This window comes from Aquarana catesbeiana, linkage group LG06, assembly GCF_042186555.1.
Source record: "Aquarana catesbeiana isolate 2022-GZ linkage group LG06, ASM4218655v1, whole genome shotgun sequence".
Lineage (NCBI taxonomy): Eukaryota > Metazoa > Chordata > Amphibia > Anura > Ranidae > Aquarana > Aquarana catesbeiana.
In genome coordinates, this window is record NC_133329.1 from 1,948,072 (window position 1) to 1,973,191 (window position 25,120).

The window sequence follows — 25,120 nt, forward strand, 5'->3', positions numbered from 1 at the left end:
TTACATACCCCCAACCTCCCCCACACACACTCCGTACATTACATACCCCCAACCCCCCCCCCCACACACTCCGTACATTACATACCCCCAACCCCCCCCACACACTCCGTACATTACATACCCCCAACACCCTCCCACACACACACACTCCGTACATTACATACCCTCAACCCCCCCCCCACACACACTCCGTACATTACATACCCCCAACCCCCCCCACACACACTCCGTACATTACATACCCCCAACCCCCCCCCCCACACACTCCGTACATTACATACCCCCAACCTCCCCCACACACACACTCCGTACATTACATACCCCCAACCCCCCCCACACACACACACTCCGTACATTACATACCCCCAACCCCCCCCCCCCCACACACACACCCCGTACATTACATACCCCCAACCCCCCCCCCCCCACACACTCCGTACATTACATACCCCCAACCTCCCCACACACACTCCGTACATTACATACCCCAACCCCCCCACACACACACACTCCGTACATTACATACCCCCAACCTCCCCCCACACACACTCCGTACATTACATACCCCCAACCTCCCCCCACACACACTCCGTACATTACATACCCCCAACATCCCCACACACTCCGTACATTACATAACCCCAACCCTCCCCACACACACACTCCGTACATTACATACCCCCAACCCCCCCCCCACACACACACTCCGTACATTACATACCCCCAACCCCCCCCCACACACTCCGTACATTACATACCCTCAACCCTCCCCCACACACACACTCCGTACATTACATACCCTCAACCTCCCCACACACACACTCCGTACATTACATACCCCCAACCCCCCCCCACACACACTCCGTACATTACATACCCCCAACCCCCCCCCACACACACTCCGTACATTACATACCCCCAACCCCCCCCCCCACACACACTCCGTACATTACATACCCCCAACCCCCCCCCCACACACACTCCGTACATTACATACCCCCAACCCCCCCCCCCCACACACACTCCGTACATTACATACCCCCAACCCCCCCACACACACACTCCGTACATTACATACCCCCAACCTCCCCCCACACACACACTCCGTACATTACATACCCCCAACCTCCCCCCACACACACACTCCGTACATTACATACCCCCAACCTCCCCCACACACACTCCGTACATTACATACCCCCAACCCCCCCCACACACTCCGTACATTACATACCCCTAACCCCCCCCCCACACACACACTCCGTACATTACATACCCCCAACCCCCCCCCCACACACACTCCGTACATTACATACCCCCAACCCCCCCCCACACACACTCCGTACATTACATACCCCCAACCTCCCCCCCCACACACACACTCCGTACATTACATACCCCCAACCCCCCCACACACACACACACACACACTCCGTACATTACATACCCCAACCCCCCCCACACACACTCCGTACATTACATACCCCCAACCCCCCCCACACACACTCCGTACATTACATACCCCCAACCCCCCCCCCCCCACACACACACTCCGTACATTACATACCCCCAACCCCCCCACACACACACTCCGTACATTACATACCCCCAACCCCCCCCCCCCCACACACTCCGTACATTACATACCCCCAACCCCCCCCCACACACACACTCCGTACATTACATACCCCCAACCCCCCCCACACTCCGTACATTACATACCCCCAACCCCCCCACACACACTCCGTACATTACATACCCCCAACCCCCCCCACACACTCCGTACATTACATACCCCCAACCCCCCCACCCCCACACACTCCGTACATTACATACCCCCAACCCCCCCCCACACACACACTCCGTACATTACATACCCCCAACCCCCCCACACACACACTCCGTACATTACATACCCCCAACCCCCCCCCCCACACACTCCGTACATTACATACCCCCAACCTCCCCCACACACACACACACCACTCCGTACATTACATACCCCCAACCCCCCCACACACACTCCGTACATTACATACCCCCAACATCCCCACACACACACTCCGTACATTACATACCCCCAACCTCCCCACACACACACTCCGTACATTACATACCCCCAACCCCCCCACACACACTCCGTACATTACATACCCCCAACATCCCCCCCCACACACTCCGTACATTACATACCCCAACCCCCCCCCCACACACACACACTCCGTACATTACATACCCCCAACCCCCCCCACACACACTCCGTACATTACATACCCCCAACCCCCCCACACACACTCCGTACATTACATACCCCCAACCCCCCCCACACACACTCCGTACATTACATACCCCCAACCTCCCCCCACACACACTCCGTACATTACATACCCCCAACATCCCCCCCACACACTCCGTACATTACATACCCCCAACCCTCCCCCACACACACACTCCGTACATTACATACCCCCAACCCCCCCACACACACTCCGTACATTACATACCCCCAACCTCCCCCCACACCACACTCCGTACATTACATACCCCCAACCCCCCCCCACACACTCCGTACATTACATACCCCCAACCTCCCCCCACACACACACACTCCGTACATTACATACCCCCAACCTCCCCACACACACTCCGTACATTACATACCCCCAACCCCCCCCCCCCCACACACTCCGTACATTACATACCCCCAACCCCCCCCACACACACACTCCGTACATTACATACCCCCAACCCCCCCCCCCACACACACTCCGTACATTACATACCCCCAACCCCTCCCCCACACACACTCCGTACATTACATACCCCCAACCCCTCCCACACACACTCCGTACATTACATACCCCCAACATCCCCACACACACACTCCGTACATTACATACCCCCAACCCCCCCCCCACACACACACTCCGTACATTACATACCCCCAACCCCCCCCCACACACTCCGTACATTACATACCCCCAACCCCTCCACACACACTCCGTACATTACATACCCCCAACCCCCCCACACACACTCCGTACATTACATACCCCCAACCTCCCCCCACACAACACACACACTCCGTACATTACATACCCCCAACCCCTCCACACACACACTCCGTACATTACATACCCCCAACCCCCCCACACACACTCCGTACATTACATACCCCCAACCCTCCCCCCCCACACACTCCGTACATTACATACCTCCAACCCCCCCACACACACTCCGTACATTACATACCCCCAACCCTCCCCCCCACACACTCCGTACATTACATACCCCCAACCCCCCACACACACTCCGTACATTACATACCCCCAACCTCCCCCCCACACACACTCCGTACATTACATACCCCCAACCCCCCCCACACACTCCGTACATTACATACCCCCAACCCCCCCCACACACTCCGTACATTACATACCCCCAACCTCCCCCACACACACTCCGTACATTACATACCCCCAACCCCTCCCCCACACACACACTCCGTACATTACATACCCCCAACCCCCCCCACACACTCCGTACATTACATACCCCCAACCCCCCCACACACACTCCGTACATTACATACCCCCAACCCTCCCCCCCACACACTCCGTACATTACATACCCCCAACCCTCCCCCCACACACTCCGTACATTACATACCCCCAACCCCCCCCACACACTCCGTACATTACATACCCCCAACCTCCCCCACACACACTCCGTACATTACATACCCCCCAACCCCTCCCCCACACACACTCCGTACATTACATACCCCCAACCCCCCCCACACACACTCCGTACATTACATACCCCCAACCCCCCCCACACACTCCGTACATTACATAACCCCAACCCCCCCACACACACTCCGTACATTACATACCCCCAACCCTCCCCCCCACACACTCCGTACATTACATACCCCCAACCCTCCCCCCACACACTCCGTACATTACATAACCCCAACCCCCCCACACACACTCCGTACATTACATACCCCCAACCCTCCCCCCCACACACTCCGTACATTACATACCCCCCAACCCTCCCCCCACACACTCCGTACATTACATACCCCCAACCCTCCCCCCCACACACTCCGTACATTACATACCCCCAACCCTCCCCCCCACACACTCCGTACATTACATACCCCCAACCTCCCCCACACACACTCCGTACATTACATACCCCCAACCCCTCCCCCACACACACTCCGTACATTACATACCCCCAACCCCCCCCACACACTCCGTACATTACATAACCCCAACCCCCCCACACACACTCCGTACATTACATACCCCCAACCCTCCCCCCACACACACTCCGTACATTACATACCCCCAACCCTCCCCCCCACACACTCCGTACATTACATACCTCCAACCCCCCCACACACACTCCGTACATTACATACCCCCAACCCTCCCCCCCACACACTCCGTACATTACATACCCCCAACCCCCCACACACACTCCGTACATTACATACCCCCAACCTCCCCCCACACACACTCCGTACATTACATACCCCCAACCCCCCCACACACTCCGTACATTACATACCCCCAACCCCCCCACACACTCCGTACATTACATACCCCCAACCCCCCCACACACTCCGTACATTACATACCCCCAACCTCCCCCACACACACTCCGTACATTACATAACCCCAACCCCCCCCACACACTCCGTACATTACATACCCCCAACATCCCCACACACACTCCGTACATTACATACCCCCAACCTCCCCCCCCACACACTCCGTACATTACATAACCCCAACCCCCCCACACACACACACTCCGTACATTACATACCCCCAACCCCCCCCACACACTCCGTACATTACATACCCCCAACCCCCCCACACACACACTCCGTACATTACATACCCCCAACCCCTCCCCCACACACTCCGTACATTACATACCCCCAACCCCCCCCACACACTCCGTACATTACATAACCCCAACCCCCCCACACACACTCCGTACATTACATACCCCCAACATCCCCCACACACTCCGTACATTACATACCCCCAACCTCCCCCCCCACACACTCCGTACATTACATAACCCCAACCCCCCACACACACACACTCCGTACATTACATACCCCCAACCCCCCCCACACACTCCGTACATTACATACCCCCAACCCCCCCACACACACACTCCGTACATTACATACCCCCAACCCCCCCCACACACACTCCGTACATTACATACCCCCAACCCCCCCCCCCACACACACACTCCGTACATTACATACCCCCAACCCCCCCCCACACACACACTCCGTACATTACATACCCCCAACCTCCCCCCCCACACACTCCGTACATTACATAACCCCAACCCCCCACACACACACACTCCGTACATTACATACCCCCAACCCCCCCCACACACTCCGTACATTACATACCCCCAACCCCCCCACACACACACTCCGTACATTACATACCCCCAACCCCCCCCACACACACTCCGTACATTACATACCCCCAACCCCCCCCCCCACACACACACTCCGTACATTACATACCCCCAACCCCCCCCCACACACACACTCCGTACATTACATACCCCCAACCTCCCCCCCCACACACACACTCCGTACATTACATACCCCCAACCCCCCCCCACACACACACTCCGTACATTACATACCCCCAACCCCCCCCACACACACTCCGTACATTACATACCCCCAACATCCCCACACACACTCCGTACATTACATACCCCCAACCCCCCCACACACACACTCCGTACATTACATACCCCCAACCCCCCACACACACACTCCGTACATTACATACCCCCAACCCCCCCACACACTCCGTACATTACATACCCCCAACCCCCCACACACACACTCCGTACATTACATACCCCCAACCCCCCCCACACACACTCCGTACATTACATACCCCCAACCCCCCCCACACACACTCCGTACATTACATACCCCCAACCCCCCACACACACTCCGTACATTACATACCCCCAACCCTCCCCCCACACACACACTCCGTACATTACATACCCCCAACCTCCCCACACACACACTCCGTACATTACATACCCCCAACCCCCCCCCACACACACACTCCGTACATTACATACCCCCAACCTCCCCACACACACACTCCGTACATTACATACCCCCAACCCCCCCACACACTCCGTACATTACATACCCCCAACCCCCCACACACACACTCCGTACATTACATACCCCCAACCCCCCCCACACACACTCCGTACATTACATACCCCCAACCCCCCACACACACTCCGTACATTACATACCCCCAACCCTCCCCCCACACACACACTCCGTACATTACATACCCCCAACCTCCCCACACACACACTCCGTACATTACATACCCCCAACCCCCCCCCACACACACACTCCGTACATTACATACCCCCAACCTCCCCACACACACTCCGTACATTACATACCCCCAACCCCCCCCACACACACTGTTCATAGGCTAATGGTTTAAGCCCCTCCCACTACTAATTTAGTCACACCCACCACCCTCCCTGCAGTGTTATTACCCCGCCCCCTGCACATATAAGAAGTGTCCTCTCAGCAGCCAATCAGATTCCACCCTCCAGAGAAGGTCTCCTCCCCGGAAGTGAAGGCCGGTCTCCCCTGGTAACCATCCCCCTCCTCCTCCTGAGGCGCCATCTTGTGATTGGCGGGTATTGGGGGGTCCGGGATGTTCGGTATGAGGCGCCCTTCCCCCCTCCTCCGGTAATCCCGGGATAGTCCCCCCTCCCCCACACACAGCTCCGGTCCCTATCCCCCTCCTCCTCCCCCCACACCGGGGCCGGTCCGCCATGTTGTGGTTGGCGGGGGAGGATTCTCCGGTATTATCGGTGTTTGTAGTGACTCCTCCCCCCGGGGGCCCCCGTGTACCCGGCCCATCTCTCCGTACACCCGCTCTAATCTCTCACCATCCCGGCGGCGGTACAGCGGCCTCACCACCCGACACCCTCCTGTGCTGTGTCCGTACTGCGACCTCCCTCCCGGCATGCACCGCGTACACAGCCCCGCCCACAGCGACACACTCACCGCCATCTTGTGTGTGGCGTCTTCCGTCAGAAAACTCCCACTTCCGGGGGCGGGGCGTCTCTATAGTGACGAGCCGGGGGGGGCGGGGACTGATCTGCCTCATAGCCGCTGAGGAGAAGATTTGGCGCCAAATTCGCCTCAGAGGAAAACCGGAAGTGAGAAATACCGAGCGGAGGATCACCGGAGATACCGAACGATACCGAGCCCGGGCCTCCATGGTGAGTGACACCCCTCCCCTTCCCCCCATACATGATCGGTAATCATCCCTTCCCCCTATATAAGATCTGTAATCACCCCTCCCCCCCTCCATAATCAATAATCACCCCTCCCCCCCTACATGATTAGTAATTATCCCCTATATAATCAATAAACATCCCTTCCCCCTATACATGATCGGTAATCATCCCTTCCCCCTATATATGATCAATAATCACCCCTCCCCCCTATATAAGATCTGTAATCACCCCTCCCCCCCTCCATAATCAATAATCACCCCTCCCCCCCTACATGATTAGTAATTATCCCCTATATAATCAATAAACATCCCTTCCCCCTATACATGATCGGTAATCATCCCTTCCCCCTATATATGATCAATAATCACCCCTCCCCCCTACATGATTAGTAATTATCCCCTACATAATCAATTATCACCCCTCCCACTATATATGATCAGTAATCACCCCTCCCCCCCATACATAATCACCCCTCCCCCTATACATGATTAGTAATTATCCCCTATATAATCAGTAATCACCCCTCCCCCCCCTACATAATCAATAATCACCTCCCCCCATACATGATCGGTAATCACCCCTTCCCCCTACATAATCAATAATCACCCCTCCCCCCATACATGATCAGTAATCACCCCTTATATAATCAATAATCACCCCTTTTCCCTATGTATGATCAGTAATCACCCCTCCCCCTCTACATAATCAATAATCACCTCCCCCTATACAGGATCGGTAAACACCCCCTATATATTCAATAAACACCCCCCCTACATAATCAATAATCACTCCTCCCCTTATACATGATTAGTAATCACCCCTTATATAATCAATAATCACCCCCCCCCATACATGATCGGTAATCACCCCTCCCCCCCGATTCTGACACGTCTCTCCTCAGAACCCCAAACATGACCTCTGAGTAGAGACCCCGGAGAATAAAATGACGAGTGTTGTGATATCTTACAGAACAAAATATTACAGAGCAGATAGAAAATGAGATTTATCTCCATCAAGACTTATTGAAAACATCGAGACCTTGTCATCAGATATGGGGATTTGGTCACGTTGTTATATATGGTGCTTAAATACCAAGTAAGACAAAAGCATAATGTGCTAGTATAGAGAGCTCACACATAACATACTAGCGCATTATGAACGACCTGAGAGCGAAGCCCCCGCATCGGTCCTCGTTCCCCTCCTCCGATCCCACCATCTATCCCGGAGTGACTTCCTGCTTCTCTGATCCATGGGAGAAATACACTCCTCTATATGGGAGAACTTGAGGTCTCCACCCATGATTGGTGGGTCCTACACTGTCCATAGACTGGGAGATCCTGCTTCTCTGAACCATGAGAGAAATACACTCCTCTATATGGGAGAACTTGAGGTCTTCACCTATGATTGGTGGGTCCTACACTGTCCATAGACTGGGAGATCCTGCTTCTCTGAACCATGGGAGAAATACACTCCTCTATATGGGAGAACTTGAGGTCTCCACCCATGATTGGTGGGTCCTACACTGTCCATAGACTGGGAGATCCTGCTTCTCTGAACCATGAGAGAAATACACTCCTCTATATGGGAGAACTTGAGGTCTTCACCTATGATTGGTGGGTCCTACACTGTCCATAGACTGGGAGATCCTGCTTCTCTGAACCATGGGAGAAATACACTCCTCTATATGGGAGAATCTTGAGGTCTTCACCTATGATTGGTGGGTCCTACACTGTCCATAGACTGGGAGATCCTGCTTCTCTGAACCATGGGAGAAATACACTCCTCTATATGGGAGAACTTGAGGTCTCCACCCATGATTGGTGGGTCCTACACTGTCCATAGACTGGGAGATCCTGCTTCTCTGAACCATGGGAGAAATACACTCCTCTATATGGGAGAACTTGAGGTCTCCACCTATGATTGGTGGTTCCTACACTATCCATAGACTGGGAGATCCTGCTTCTCTGATCCATGGGAGAAATACACTCCTCTATATGGGAGAACTTGAGGTCTCCACCCATGATTGGTGGGTCCTACACTGTCCATAGACTGGGAGATCCTGCTTCTCTGAACCATGGGAGAAATACACTCCTCTATATGGGAGAACTTGAGGTCTCCACCTATGATTGGTGGTTCCTACACTATCCATAGACTGGGAGATCCTGCTTCTCTGAACCATGGGAGAAATACACTCCTCTATATGGGAGAACTTGAGGTCTCCACCTATGATTGGTGGTTCCTACACTATCCATAGACTGGGAGATCCTGCTTCTCTGATCCATGGGAGAAATACACTCCTCTATATGGGAGAACTTGAGGTCTCCACCTATGATTGGTGGGTGCTACACTGTCTATAGACTGGGAGATCCTGCTTCTCTGATCCATGGGAGAAATACACTCCTCTATATGGGAGAACTTGAGGTCTCCACCTATGATTGGTGGGTCCTACACTGTCCATAGACTGGGAGATCCTGCTTCTCTGAACCATGAGAGAAATACACTCCTCTATATGGGAGAACTTGAGGTCTCCACCTATGATTGGTGGGTCCTACACTGTCCATAGACTGGGAGATCCTGCTTCTCTGAACCATGAGAGAAATACACTCCTCTATATGGGAGAATCTTGAGGTCTCCACCTATGATTGGTGGGTCCTACACTGTCCATAGACTGGGAGATCCTGCTTCTCTGAACCATGGGAGAAATACACTCCTCTATATGGGAGAATCTTGAGGTCTCCACCTAAGATTGGTGGGTCCTACACTGTCCATAGACTGGGAGATCCTGCTTCTCTGAACCATGGGAGAAATACACTCCTCTATATGGGAGAATCTTGAGGTCTCCACCTAAGACATAGGTGGACACCAATGAGAGGCACTGATGAGGGACTTTGTCGCAGTAAGTGGGCTTAGCTCCATATAACAATATGATGTGACCAAATCCCTTTATTTTATGATAATGTTCAGGTGTTGTGAATTGGCCTTGCTGGAGATAAATGTCTTTTTCCCATGTGTGCTCTGTAATATTTTGTTCTGTTGTTGGTCTTATGGCTGCACCATCTTTAATGCATTTTTTTAGGGTGTGCCCTCCAAATGTCTTCCTTGTTTGCGATATTTTGTCACGCAATATTTGCGCAGTCATCTTACAAATTAAATTTTTTTTTTTTTTATATATAAAACACAAAAAGTGTATTTTTCCAAAAAAAAAAAAAAAGCCAGTAAAGTTTTTCCCAATATTTATAAAAATATAAAAGTCACAGCGAGTAAATAGACACCAAACGTCTCGCACTTTAATATTGCGCACTCTTGTGGAACGACGTCAAACTTCACCATACAAACATCTCCATTTCTCCGATCCTCGGGAAATCCTGAGGACCCGAAACACCCGAAGGAGGTCCAGAGATCGAATGATCACTCTGACGATCACGGGGACACCTCACATGTGTGATGTCCCCCCCAACCCTCTACATCTGTGGGCGGGACTTATGTGTGCGTTCTCTTCTGTCTGCGAGCTCCATTTGTGGGTGGGACTTATGTATGCCTTCTCTTCTGTGGGCGAGCTCCAAATTTGGGCTAGAGGATGGTGAGTACCATAGAGAAGCTCTGCCCCGAGGATGGTGAGTACCATAGAGGATCCCTGGCCCGAGGATGGTGAGTACCATAGAGAAGCTCTCCCCCGAGGATGGTGAGTACCATAGAGGATCCCTGGCCCGAGGATGGTGAGTACCATAGAGAAGCTCTGCCCCGAGGATGGTGAGTACCATAGAGGAGCCCTGCCCCGAGGATGGGGAGTAGCGTAGAGGAGCCCTACCCCGAGGATGGGGAGTAGCGTAGAGGAGCCCTGGCCCGAGGATGGGGAGTAGCGTAGAGGAGCCCTGGCCCGAGGATGGGGAGTAGCGCAGAGGAGCCCTGGCCCGAGGATGGGGAGTAGCGCAGAGGAGCCCTGGCCCGAGGATGGGGAGTAGCGCAGAGGAGCCCTGGCCCGAGGATGGCGAGTAGCGTAGAGGAGCCCTGGCCCGAGGATGGCGAGTAGCGTAGAGGAGCCCTGGCCCGAGGATGGCGAGTAGCGTAGAGGAGCCCTGGCCCGAGGATGGGGAGTAGCGTAGAGGAGCCCTGGCCCGAGGATGGCGAGTAGCTTAGAGGAGCCCCTGCCCCGAGGATGGGACTTGTAGGGGTGTGTTTTTTGCTCTTCTCCTGTGGCCTCTCTAGGATCCCAGCTGGCGGTGGACCGGTGTTACTGACATCCCTGACACTGGAGTTGGCAGTTCCTGTACCTGTCAGCCATGTTTTATAGTAAAGTGACCCGGGTCTGTAGTCCATCTTACCAGCCTGAGGTGTACATAGCGCCAGGCAGGGGGTATAAGTGGAGGAAGGGACCACGTTTCATGCAGTTTTCTGATTTCTTTATGTTGTCTTTTTCTGACAGATTCCCTTCTCCAACCACGAGTCCCTCTCCCTGGCAGCGGCGGTGAATCATGCCTTTACCCAGAGATGAGATGGATGAGCCTCCTCTTAGTCGCACTCCCATCCCAGCCCCGGCCTACTTCCAACAGGCAGAAGAGAGCTTCTCACTGAAGAAGAGGGGCCGCTCGCTCTGCTACTCTCTCCCACCATGTCCTCCTGTGAAGAGAGTGGCCTCCATCACCCGACTCTTCCCCAACAAGCCGCGATCATGGAGCCAGCCTCGTCCCCAGAGCGTGTCCTTCCGCAGCCCCCAACCCAAGGCCCCCGACAGCCAGATGTACGACCACAGCAAGGGAGAGACCTTCTTCAAGCAGTGCTTCCAGAGCATCTGCAAACTGGGTCGGGGCTCCTTCGGAGAAGTCTATAAGGTGAGCAATGGTGGAGGCTGATGGCATAGTGGTAGGCACTGGGCAGGCTTCTTCTAAAGTGGGTCTCTTAGGATAACTGAGGATCCAGTGCTGGCCCGTACCTGGCTCCAGGCCCCGCGCCCGGCGCTGGCCCGTACCTGGCTCCAGGCCCCGCGCCCGGCGCTGGCCCGTACTTGGCTCCAGGCCCGGCGCTGGCCCGTACCTGGCTCCAGGCCCGGCGCTGGCCCGTACCTGGCTCCAGGCCCGGCGCTGGCCCGTACCTGGCTCCAGGCCCGGCGCTGGCCCGTACCTGGCTCCAGGCCCGGCGCTGGCCCGTACCTGGCTCCAGGCCCGGCGCTGGCCCGTACCTGGCTCCAGGCCCGGCGCTGGCCCGTACCTGGCTCCAGGCCCCGCGCCCGGTGCTGGCCTGTACCTGCCTCCAGGCACCGGTTAGGGGATATATGATGACATAGGGTGCCCCGGGGTCTCTCTATATATGATGACATAGGGTGCCCCGGGGTCTCTCTATATATGATGACATAGGGTGCCCCGGGGACTCTCTATATATGATGACATAGGGTGCCCGGGGGATATAGTGACATAGGGTGCCCGGTCTCTCTCTCTCTCTCATATATGACATAGGGTGCCCGGGGGATATAGTGACATAGGGTGCCTGGGGTCTCTGTATATAATATGACATACTGTGCCCAGGGTCTCTCTGTATATAATATGACATGGGGTGCTTGGGGTCTCTGTATATATAATATGACATGGGGTGCTCGGGGTTTCTCTGTATATAATATGACATGCTCGGGGTCTCTGTATAAGGGTGCTCGGGGTCTCTCTGTATATATAATATGACATGTTCGGGGTCTCTGTGTGTATATATAATGACATGGGGTGCTTGGAGTCTCTCTGTATATAATATGACATGCTCGGGGTCTCTGTATAAGGGTACAGGGGGTCTCTCTGTATATATAATATGACTCAGGGCCTCTGTATAAGGGTGCCCGGGGTCTCTCTGTATATAATATGACTCAGGGCCTCTGTATAAGGGTACAGGGGGTCTCTCTGTGTATATATAATGACTTGGGGTCTCTCTGTATATAATATGACATGCTCGGGGTCTCTGTATAAGGGTACAGGGGGGTCTCTCCCTATACTGTAGATATGTTCTTCTCACTCTGTAAAGCGTTGTAATTTCTCTATCTCTTGAAGGTACGAAGTCACGAGGACGGATGTCTTTACGCCGTGAAGCGATCGGTGTCTCCGTTCCGCGGTGAGTCTGACCGCCAACGTAAACTGGAAGAAGTGAGAAAACACGAGCGCGTGGGAGAGCACCCCAACTGCCTGCGATTTGTGCGAGCCTGGGAGGAGAAACGCATGTTGTATCTACAGACGGAGCTGTGCATGGGGAGCCTGCAGCAACATTCTGAGGATTTCGGGGCTCCTCTACCTCCCCGACAAGTGTGGGACATCTCCTGTGACCTCCTGCGGGGGCTGAAACATCTCCACGACCGCAACCTACTGCACCTGGACATCAAACCGGCCAACGTCTTCATCTCCTTCTCTGGGGTCTACAAGTTGGGGGACTTTGGTTTGATGGTGGAGTTGGATTGTGCGGAAGGGAAAGAGGATGCTCAGGAGGGGGACCCCCGGTATATGGCTCCGGAGTTGCTGGATGGGGTGTTCACCAAGGCAGCGGACGTGTTTAGGTGAGGGGAAGAGCAACACCTGTTTTCTCTCTGTGGAGATTATACTATAAAACATTTCCCAGCATGCTGAGCAGATAATCGGTACACAACTCCATCCTTCATTGGGTGATACAGGAATTCAGATACAGTCGGGTTATACTGCCGCCTACAGGCAGGTGGGGCACTGGCAAGCAGAAAACTTGTAAGCCAGCCTCGTAGCCCCTCCTCTTCCCAGCATGCCTAGGGGTTTTGTTGGTGTCATAGAAGGTTGGAGGCCTTTTCTTCAGCTCTTCTGAAACCAAAGTTTCATTTTTCTTTATAACACGCTGTATATATCCCCCCTCCCCCCCATGCTGTATATATCCCCCCTCCCCCCCATGCTGTATATATCCCCCCTCCCCCCCAGGCTGTATATACCCTCCCCCCCAGGCTGTATATACCTTCCCCCCCTCCCCCCCAGGCTGTATATACCTTCCCCCTCCCCCCCCCCAGGCTGTATATACCTTCCCCCTCCCCCCCCCAGGCTGTATATACCTTCCCCCCTCCCCCCCAGGCTGTATATACCTTCCCCCTCCCCCCCCCCAGGCTGTATATACCTTCCCCCTCCCCCCAGGCTGTATATACCTTCCCCCCCAGGTTTCTCATGTATGTAGAACTGTTACCCAACTCATCTTCCAGGACAGCACCCAGAGAGAGTGTAGCTCCACCCATTTTACCGGGAAACTCTGCAATCTCAGTCATTGACCACTTAAAGCCGAGTTCCACCCAAAAATGGAACTTCCGTTTTTCGGAATCCTCCCCCCATCCGGTGTCACATTCGGCACCTTGGAGGTGGGAGCAGATACCTGTCTAATCCAGGTATTTTCTCCCACTTCCGGGCATAGATAGCTGCAGTATCTGCAGATATCTGTCATGTCCGGTGCCTCCTCCATTGACACCCCCCCCCCCCCCACCCCCCCCCCCCCCGCTGTCTTCTGGGAGACATACGGGTCCCAGAAGACAGCAGGGACCAGTGGGATTGTGCAGCACGACTTGCGCATGCACAGTAGGGAACTAGGCCTTGATTCCCTTACCAAATTCCCTAGGCCTTGATTCCCTTACCAAAGATGGCGGCGCCTCCACCTGAGAGCCGAGGGACGGATCGGCTTCGTGTGCCGACATCGCGGGCGCCCTGGACAGGTAAAGTCAGCAGCTGCAGTATTTGTAGCTTCTGACTTTAAAAAAAAAAAAAAAAAAATTGGTCGGAACTCTGCTTTAAGGACCGAGCCTGTTCAAAACAGGTTCTTTTGCTAGAAAATTACCTAGAATATATATATATACTACCGTTCAAAAGTTTGGGGTCACCCAAACAATTTTGTGTTTTCCATGAAAAGTCACACTTATTCACCACCATACGTTGTGAAATGAATAGAAAATAGAGTCAAGACATTGACAAGGTTAGAAATAATGATTTGTATTTGAAATAACATTGTTTTTACATCAAACTTTGCTTTCATCAAAGAATCCTCCTTTTGCAGCAATTACAGCATTGCACACCTTTGGCATTCTAGCTGTTAATTTATTGAGGTAAGCTGGAGAAATTGCACCCCACGCTTCTAGAAGCAGCTCCCACAAGTTGGATTGGTTGGATGGGCACTTCTGGCGTACCATACGGTCAAGCTGCTCCCACAACAGCTCAATGGGGTTCAGATCTGGTGACTGTGCTGGCCACTCCATTACCGATAGAATACCAGCTGCCTGCTTCTGCTGTAAATAGTTCTTGCACAATTTGGAGGTGTGTTTAGGGTCATTGTCCTGTTGTAGGATGAAATTGGCTCCAATCAAGCGCTGTCCACTGGGTATGGCATGGCGTTGCAAAATGGAGTGATAGCCTTCCTTATTCAGAATCCCTTTTACCCTGTACAAAGCTCCCACCTTACCAGCACCAAAGCAACCCCAGACCATCACATTACCTCCACCATGCTTAACAGATGGCGTCAGGCATTCTTCCAGCATCTTTTCATTTGTTCTGCGTCTCACAAACGTTCTTCTTTGTGATCCAAACACCTCAAACTTGGATTCATCCGTCCACAACACTTTTTTCCAGTCTTCCTCTGTCCAATGTCTGTGTTCTTTTGCCCATCTTAATCTTTTTCTTTTATTGGCCAGTCTCAGATATGGCTTTTTCTTTGCCACTCTGCCCTGAAGCCCAAAATCCCGCAGCCGCCTCTTCACTGTAGATGTTGACACTGGTGTTTTACGGGTACTATTTAATGAAGATGCCAGTTGGGGACCTGTGAGGCGTCTGTTTCTCAAACTAGAGACTCTAATGTGCTTATCTTCTTGCTTAGTTGTGCAACGCGGCCTCCCACTTCTTTTTCTACTCTGGTTAGAGCCTGTTTGTGCTGTCCTCTGAAGGGAGTAGTACACACCGTTGTAGGAAATCTTCAATTTCTTTGCAATTTCTCGCATGGAATAGCCTTCATTTCTAAGAACAAGAATAGACTGTCGAGTTTCAGATGAAAGTTCTCTTTTTCTGGCCATTTTGAGCGTTTAATTGACCCCACAAATGTGATGCTCCAGAAACTCAATCTGCTCACAGGAAGGTCAGTTTTGTAGCTTCTGGAAGGAGCTAGACTGTTTTTAGATGTGTGAACATGATTGCACAAGGGTTTGCTAATCATCAATTAGCCTTCTGAGCCAATGAGCAAACACATTGTACCATTAGAACACTGGAGTGATAGTTGCTGGAAATGGGCCTCTATACACCTATGTAGATATTGCACCAAAAACTAGACATTTGCAGTTAGAATAGTCATTTACCACATTAGCAATGTATAGAGTATATTTGTTTAAAGTTAGGACTAGTTTAAAGTTAGCTTCATTTAAAAGTACAGTGCTTTTCCTTCAAAAATAAGGACATTTCAATGTGACCCCAAACTTTTGAACGGTAGTGTGTATGTGTGTGTATATGTATATATATATATATATATATATATATATATATATATATATATATATATATATATATATATATATATATATATATATATATATATATATATAAAATATTTTCCTCCTTTTATCTGGTTGAGATTTGGGAGTTGGTCCTTTTTTATGTAGTTCTGGGTTGCAGGCAGTTCCTAGTCCATAGCTGAATCTGTCCTGGTCTGTTGGCCACCCCTCAGTTAGGCTGCTTTTGGGTATCCCTTCTGTATCTGAATTCCTGTGTCCCTCAATGGACGAGGGATAAAATGTATTCATCGATCTGTGATACGATGGAAGTTCTGTTAGACTGGAGTTAGCAAGTGGAGTTGGGTTATACAATTTAATGTTTCCTAAGCCTGAAGGCATTGATTGGGTTGGGGTTGATGGTGTACGTGTTGTTCCAGTCTGAAAAACATGGATTGGGTTGAGGTTGATGGTGTACATGTTCTTCCAGTCTGAAGGCATTGATTGGGTTGGGGTTGATGGTGTACATGTTCTACCAGCCTGAAAACATGGGTTGAGGTTGATGGTGTACATGTTCTACCAGCCTGAAAACGTGGATTGGGTTGAGGTTGATGGTGTACATGTTCTACCAGCCTGAAAACATGGATTGGGTTGAGGTTTATTGTGTACATGTTCTACCAGCCTGAAAACATGGATTGGGTTGAGGTTGATGGTGTACATGTTCTACCAACCTGAAAACATGGATTGGGTTGAGGTTGATGGTGTACATGTTCTACCAGCCTGAAGGCATTGATTGGGTTGCGGTTGATGGTATACATGCTCTTCCAGCCTGAAGGCTTTGATTGGGTTGGGGTTGATGGTGTACATGTTCTTCCAGTCTGAAAAACATGGATTGGGTTGGGGTTGATGGCGTACATGTTCTTCCAGTCTGAAGGCATTGATTGGGTTGAGGTTGATGGTGTACATGTTCTTACAGTCTGAAGGCATTGATTGGGTTGAGGTTGATGGTGTACATGTTCTACCGGCCTGAAAACATGGATTGGGTTGCGGTTGATGGTGTACATGTTCTTCCAGCCTGAAGGCATTGATTGGGTTGATGGCGTACATGTTCTTCCAGTCTGAAGGCATTGATTGGGTTGAGGTTGATGGTGTACATGTTCTTCCAGCCTGAAAACATGGATTGGGTTGAGGTTGATGGTGTACATGTTCTTCCAGCCTGAAAACATGGATTGGGTTGAGGTTGATGGTGTACATGTTCTACCAGCCTGAAAACATGGATTGGGTTGCGGTTGATGGTGTACATGTTCTTCCAGCCTGAAGGCATTGATTGGGTTGATGGCGTACATGTTCTTCCAGTCTGAAGGCATTGATTGGGTTGAGGTTGATGGTGTACATGTTCTTCCAGCCTGAAAACATGGATTGGGTTGAGGTTGATGGTGTACATGTTCTTCCAGCCTGAAAACATGGATTGGGTTGAGGTTGATGGTGTACATGTTCTTCCAGCCTGAAAACATGGATTGGGTTGAGGTTGATGGTGTACATGTTCTACCAGCCTGAAGGCATTGATTGGGTTGCGGTTGATGATCTACATGCATGAAGAGGGGGTTAAAGTTTGCATGAAGCGCACACATTGTACTATGTGCCTCCATCCCTAATTCAAGTGATCATAGAGAATTGGGACTTTGTGTGACAACCAAATAAAGTAATATGTGTATAGTAGCTTAGCAAGTTTATTGTCATAAAGGGGGTATAAAATCACACTCAGTATGAAGTACATTTATAAATCCACTAAATATATATACACAATTGGATGAAGTACAGTTCATAAGCACATAAAAAATAAGTGTAAATAAACATTCCAAACAGTTCATATACATACACATCATTAAAAATGATCTAGCAGCACGTTCCAGTTACCGATGTATGGAGTAAACACTCCGTGTGAGAAAATAATAAAATGTAGCAAAGATTATAAAATATGCATGCAATGATCATTGTATAAAACATGGTTGCATCCTGTCAATGCTCGACGCGTTTTGTGTTAATCAAATCACTCCAGCAGCAGCGGATGCGTCCACTTATCTGCAAGAAATATATAAACACTGATCAACTCTAATTGGGACTCCAACATCAAAGGAAAGGGAGGGAAGATGTTGTTATAACCTGATTACTTACATGGGACTGGGATTCAGGCGTATGTAATAGGAGGAGCCTCTGGGGTAGGCTGTCTGTCCCGGGAGCTGAGGATGCTACACTGCGGGTGGGGTGAACGCCAAAACACAAGGTCCCCAGGAAATTGGATTCTCCATGTGGTGTTGAAATAGTAACATAGGGTAAGGCTCCAAAGGAGTCTGTGGAAAAAATGATATGTTATGAATAGCTCTCATGTAATGGAGGAGTGCTAATGTGCGACTTTTATTTTTTATGTACTGTACTTCAACCTTGTGTGTGTGATAAATATATATAGAATAATGGCTTTATAATGTATACCCTCTTCATGACAGTTACTATACACATATTACCTTATTTGCCTCACACGAAGTCCCAATTCCCTTTCTATGCTAACTTGATGGTGTACATGTTCTTCCAGCCTGAAGGCATTGATTGGGTTGAGGTTGATGGTGTACAAGTTCTTCCAGCCTGAAGGCACTGATTGGGTTGAGGTTGATGGTGTACATGTTCTTCCAGCCTGAAGGCACTGATTGGGTTGAGGTTGATGGTGTACATGTTCTTCCAGCCTGAAGGCATTGATTGGGTTGAGGTTGGTGGCGTACATGTTCTTCCAGCCTGGAGACATTGATTGGGTTGAGGTTGATGGTGTACATGTTCTTCCAGCCTGAAGGCACTGATTGGGTTGAGGTTGATGGTGTATATGTTCTTTCACCTAACTATTATTATCTGTGCCCCCATTCTTCCAGTCTTGGCATGACGCTGCTGGAGGTCGCCTGTAATATGGAGCTCCCGAAGGGAGGGGAGAGCTGGCAGCAGCTACGACGAGGTCACCTTCCCACAGAGTTCACCTCAGGTGAGTTCCCAAGCTGGACCGGAGGGAAAGATGGATCCACGTGTTCGGATTAGATCACATGGACCCTCTTTGCCTGTCGCTGGGGGGTGCTCCCCTCACATCTGGTCCCAGGAAGTGAGGAGGAATCTTTCAGCCCAGATACCAAAACAATCATCATCCTGGAATAATTCTGGTACATTGATTCTATAATTCTACCTGTTTTCTAGAATTACCGCCGGATTTCCTGAAGGTTCTGGGCGGCATGCTGGAGCCGGACTATCGCTGCCGTGCTACCGTGGACTGGCTACTCTCCCTTTCTGCAATTAGCAGGGCTGAACGATGGAGGAAAGTCACTCTGACAACCAAAAAAATACTTTCCAAAATATTTGTCGTCTTTCAGGTACGATCACTCCTGTGCCTACCAGGTCTTCATGCTGTGCCTCACTTCTCCAGGTGACACCATAGGGGACAATGTGAGGAGCCATGGGGACCAAGATACACCATGGGGACAATGTAAGGAACCATAGGGCCCAGCAGGGAATAAAGACATACCAAAGGGGACAATGGAAGGAACCACAGGACCCAGCAGGGGGACCAGAACACACCATAGGGACAATGAGAGGGACCACAGCAGTTGACCAGGACACACCATAGGGGGACAAGTTAAGGAACCATATGGCCCAGTGAGGGACCAAGACACATCATAGGGGACAAGGTAAGGAACCATAGGGCCCAGTGAGGGACCAGGACACACCATGGGGGTCAGTGGAAGGAACCACAATGCCCAGCAGGGGACCAGGGCACACCATGGGGGGTCAGTGGAAGGAACCACAGTACCTGGAGGGGGACTGGGACACACCCAGAAGTGTTACCCAATTTTGAAAGGAGATTGTTGGTGAAAGATTTCCAGCACATTGGAGTTGGTCGGTTTGATCAGCGGGACAGGTGAATGGTTTTTGTTTTGGAGGGATGGAATCTTTTCACAGTCTAAACAGCAACACTTTCAGGAGGGGTCAGCAGTGGCCACCCCCATATTCTGGTCCATATAATGTTAAGTGATCCCCCTGATCTACAAAAGTCAACCTAGTAGAAGGCCATGGTGCAGCCTCTAACCTTCTTCTTATTTGGGAGGCTGTCCTTCACATGTGTAACTTTCATTTCTCTCTTCTCTCTCGCAGCTTCTCATGTGGCTCATGTCAGTGGTGTTCCATGGCCTGAAGCGCCCAGTGATGTGGCTGTGGCGAAGGGGGAGGGGTATCCCTCCATTGCAATCCCCGCCTTCCTCTCCTTCGCCCAACCTGCTTGCTGAGAGCAGCCTATCCAGTGACTGGGAGGACAGCTTTGGGGAAGATGTGTTTGAGGTTCCCCCCAGCCCGCTAGGCATCACCCAGAGACTCGCCTACGATGGACCGGAGTTCACCCTCAGGTGAATATAGAACATTATTATGGTGACTTTCTGCTCTATACCTGCCGGTAGTACAGCTGCTGCCAGCTGGTAACCCCTACCTGATGTCCTCTTCCATGACAGAATTACGTGAACCATATTCTGTGGAGGACAGAACCCACACTAGGGTGTCCGTTTATGAAACTGAACATCAGTGATCCCGAGGATCGCCACTGATCGGTCCATGAACGGTTTATGAACCAGAGATGATCGGGGGAGGACATGTTCTCCTGCCGATGAGCGCCGCACACTGAGAATCCTCATTGACTGACACAGAAACTGCCAGTTTATGAAGTTGCGATCTCTGTGCTTCACCGGCGTTCTGACTCAGAATTCACCTCCCCGATTCACCAGATCAGAGGCGGAGAATCCGGGACTCTTTATTTTATTAGCATTAACCACGCCGTCTGTCTGTGTACTGATCAGTGATAGTTTATCACTGCCTAATACATGGACATATCTGTGTTTTAGTGAATTTCTGGTAAAGTCTCACGAGATTCCAGTATCAGGGGCCGTTCTCCACTGTTTGAAGTGTTTGTAGATCTCTTCACTCCTCCCAAAGGAGAAGCAATCTACAAAGCTTCATAAACTGGTATCCAGAGGAGATCTCCTCTGTGAATGCCGGAGAATAAAGCGGTGAATTTTCTTTTATTGCTTCATAAACGAACACTTAGATTTTCACAGGTCAGTCCACCCAAGGCTGGATCCAACTAAGGGTGGAGACTCACGGGGAAGCTACCATATACCTACAGCAGCTTTCATTGGGCCCCCGGTCCCCCCCCCCTCCTCGGCTGTCATTGGGTCCATCTTTGCATATTGTATTACCTTTCTGTTTTTACTCTTCAGACATTCTCCAGAGCTGATGTCACGGCCATCCCTGGGCAGCACATCTACTCCTTGCAACAAGTCTCCTGATTACAGCACAAGGAAGAGGTAAGTGCTTAGTCTTTTCTCTGTAGGTGCTTTCTTTCATCTATACTCCTTCCCTCCATACTTCTTCCCATGTCATCCTTCCCCAGTATTAGTTTGGGAGGTGTGGAAGATATGTGCTTGTCATGGTGAGTTCCTGATACTGGGGGGATGGTATTGGTTTGGGAGGTGGTCTTGGTGAGCTCCCAATACTGAGGGGACGGTATTGGTTTGGGAGGTGGTCATGGTGAGTTCCCGATACTTAGGGATGTATTGGTTTGGGAGGTGGTCTTGGTGAGCTCCCAATACTGAGGGGACGGTATTGGTTTGGGAGGTAGTCTTGGTGAGCTCCCAATACTGAGGGGACGGTATTGGTTTGGGAGGTAGTCTTGGTGAGTTCCCGATACTGAGGGGATGGTATTGGTTTGGGAGGTGGTCATGGTGAGTTTCCGATAGTGAGGGGATGGTATTGGTTTGGGAGGCATGGAAGGTATGTACTCGTCGTGGTGAGTTCCTGATACTGAGGGGACGGTATTGGTTTGGGAGGTGGTCATGGTGAGTTTCCGATACTGAGGGGATGGTATTGGTTTGGGAGGCATGGAAGGTATGTACTCGTCGTGGTGAGTTCCTGATACTGAGGGGACGGTATTGGTTTGGGAGGTGGTCATGGTGAGTTCCCGATACTGAGGGGACGGTATTGGTTTAGTATTTTAGAATAATCTTCTGACCAGATATCTAATTACTGTCTCTCCTAGGTCGGCACTGACCCTGACCCCAAACATCAGTCGTATCAGCCAGGATTCTCCGCGCAGCGTGAAGTCTGTCACCCTGGACACCAGCGGCAGCTCCTCAGGATTTGTAGACACGGAAGGGCTGCGCTCTGGATTTCTCCCCCGCAATCTTCTCACCATGTTCGATGATGCGTCGGATCAATAAATCCCATTATGTGAAGTCAGCAGACTATTGCAGCAATAAAGCCAGTTCATTTGCCACCTACCCACAAACCTGGCACCCCGTTTGGCCAGGAACTGCCAACACTTCTGTCTTTTTTTTTTTTTTTTTTAAGCTGGTTCCACCACAAGGTGTGATATGGAGGACACTGCCAGGACCCGCACAGCCAATCACTTCCAAGTTTATACAGGAAGAGGTGGGGTGGGAAGTGTTAGTGGGTGGTACAGACTGTTTACGTTCATTAAATAAGAATTACTTTCAGGTTTTATCAAATGTTCGTTGACCAGCATCCTGTTTTGTGTCTTCTTCTCTGAGGTGAGACAGCGCCCCCTATTGACGTGTGTGAGAACAATGTGTGTTATGTCTGAGGAACCTCTTGTAGCAGAAGTGGCCTGTCCCTGTGGAGCTTGTGTGTGAGAACTATGTGTGTTGTGTCGTGTCTGAGGAACCTCTTGTAGCAGAAGTGGTCTATCCCTGTGGAGCTCATGTGTGAGAATAGCGTGTGTTATGTCTGAGGAACCTCTTGTAGCAGAGGCGGTCTGTCCCTGTGGACAGTGTGTGTGAGAACTATGTGTGTTGTGTCTGAGGAACCTCTTGTAGCAGAAGTGGCCTGTCCCTGTGGAGCTCGTGTGTGAGAACTATGTGCGTTGTGTCTGAGGAACCTCTTGTAGCAGAAGTGGCCTGTCCCTGTGGAGCTCGTGTGTGAGAACTATGTGCGTTGTGTCTGAGGAACCTCTTGTAGCAGAAGTGGTCTGTCCCTGCAGAGCTTGTGTGTGTGTTGTGTCTGAGGAACCTCTTGTAGCAGAGGCGGTCTGTCCCTGTGGAGCTTCGTGTGTGAGAAGTATGTGCGTTGTGTCTGAGGAACCTCTTGTAGCAGAAGTGGCCTGTCCCTGTGGAGCTCGTGTGTGAGAACTATGTGCGTTGTGTCTGAGGAACCTCTTGTAGCAGAAGTGGCCTGTCCCTGTGGAGCTCGTGTGTGAGAACTATGTGCGTTGTGTCTGAGGAACCTCTTGTAGCAGAAGTGGTCTGTCCCTGCAGAGCTTGTGTGTGTGTTGTGTCTGAGGAACCTCTTGTAGCAGAAGTGGTCTGTCCCTGCAGAGCTTGTGTGTGTGTGTGTGTGTGTGTGTGTGTGTGTGTGTTGTGTTGTGTCGTGTCAGAGGAACCTCTTGTAGCAGAAGTGGTCTGTCCCTGCAGAGCTTGTGTGTGTGTTGTGTCTGAGGAACCTCTTGTAGCAGAAGTGGTCTGTCCCTGCAGAGCTTGTGTGTGTTGTGTCGTGTCAGAGGAACCTCTTGTAGCAGAAGTGGTCTGTCCCTGCAGAGCTTGTGTGTGTGTTGTGTCTGAGGAACCTCTTGTAGCAGAAGTGGTCTGTCCCTGCAGAGCTTGTGTGTGTGTGTGTGTTGTGTCGTGTCAGAGGAACCTCTTGTAGCAGAAGTGGTCTGTCCCTGCAGAGCTTGTGTGTGTGTTGTGTCTGAGGAACCTCTTGTAGCAGAAGTGGTCTATCCCTGTGGAGCTCATGTGTGAGAATAGCGTGTGTTATGTCTGAGGAACCTCTTGTAGCAGAGGCGGTCTGTCCCTGTGGAGCTTCGTGTGTGAGAAGTATGTGTGTTGTGTCTGAGGAACCTCTTGTAGCAGAAGTGGTCTGTCCCTGCAGAGCTTGTGTGTGTGTGTGTGTGTGTGTTGTGTTGTGTCTGAGGAACCTCTTGTAGCAGAAGTGGTCTGTCCCTGCAGAGCTTGTGTGTGTGTGTTGTGTCTGAGGAACCTCTTGTAGCAGAGGCGTTCTGTCCCTGTGGAGTTTCGTGTGTGAGAAGTATGTGTGTTGTGTCTGAGGAACCTCTTGTAGCAGAGGTGGTCTGTCCCTGTGGAGCTTGTGTGTGAGAACAGTGTGTTGTATCTGAGGAACCTCTTGTAGCAGAGGTGGTCTGTCCCTGTGGAGTTTCGTGTGAGAAATATGTGTGTTGTGTCTGAGGAACCTCTTGTAGCAGAGGCGGTCTGTCCCTGTGGAGTTTCGTGTGAGAACTAT

General features: G+C 51.2%; 1 protein-coding gene across 1 annotated transcript; it reads left to right on the top strand.

Moving 5' to 3' along the window:
* The first annotated feature begins 7,153 nt into the window (after window positions 1-7,153).
* Window positions 7,154-23,377, top strand: PKMYT1 (protein kinase, membrane associated tyrosine/threonine 1). Its single transcript, XM_073635286.1, has 8 exons — window positions 7,154-7,341; window positions 11,783-12,188; window positions 13,386-13,882; window positions 19,711-19,817; window positions 20,024-20,196; window positions 20,975-21,222; window positions 22,087-22,173; window positions 22,905-23,377. Exons 2-8 carry the CDS (start codon window positions 11,832-11,834, stop codon window positions 23,083-23,085), a joined length of 1,650 nt encoding a protein of 549 aa, XP_073491387.1. The 5' UTR covers window positions 7,154-7,341; window positions 11,783-11,831; the 3' UTR covers window positions 23,086-23,377.
* The last annotated feature ends 1,743 nt before the right edge of the window (window positions 23,378-25,120 follow it).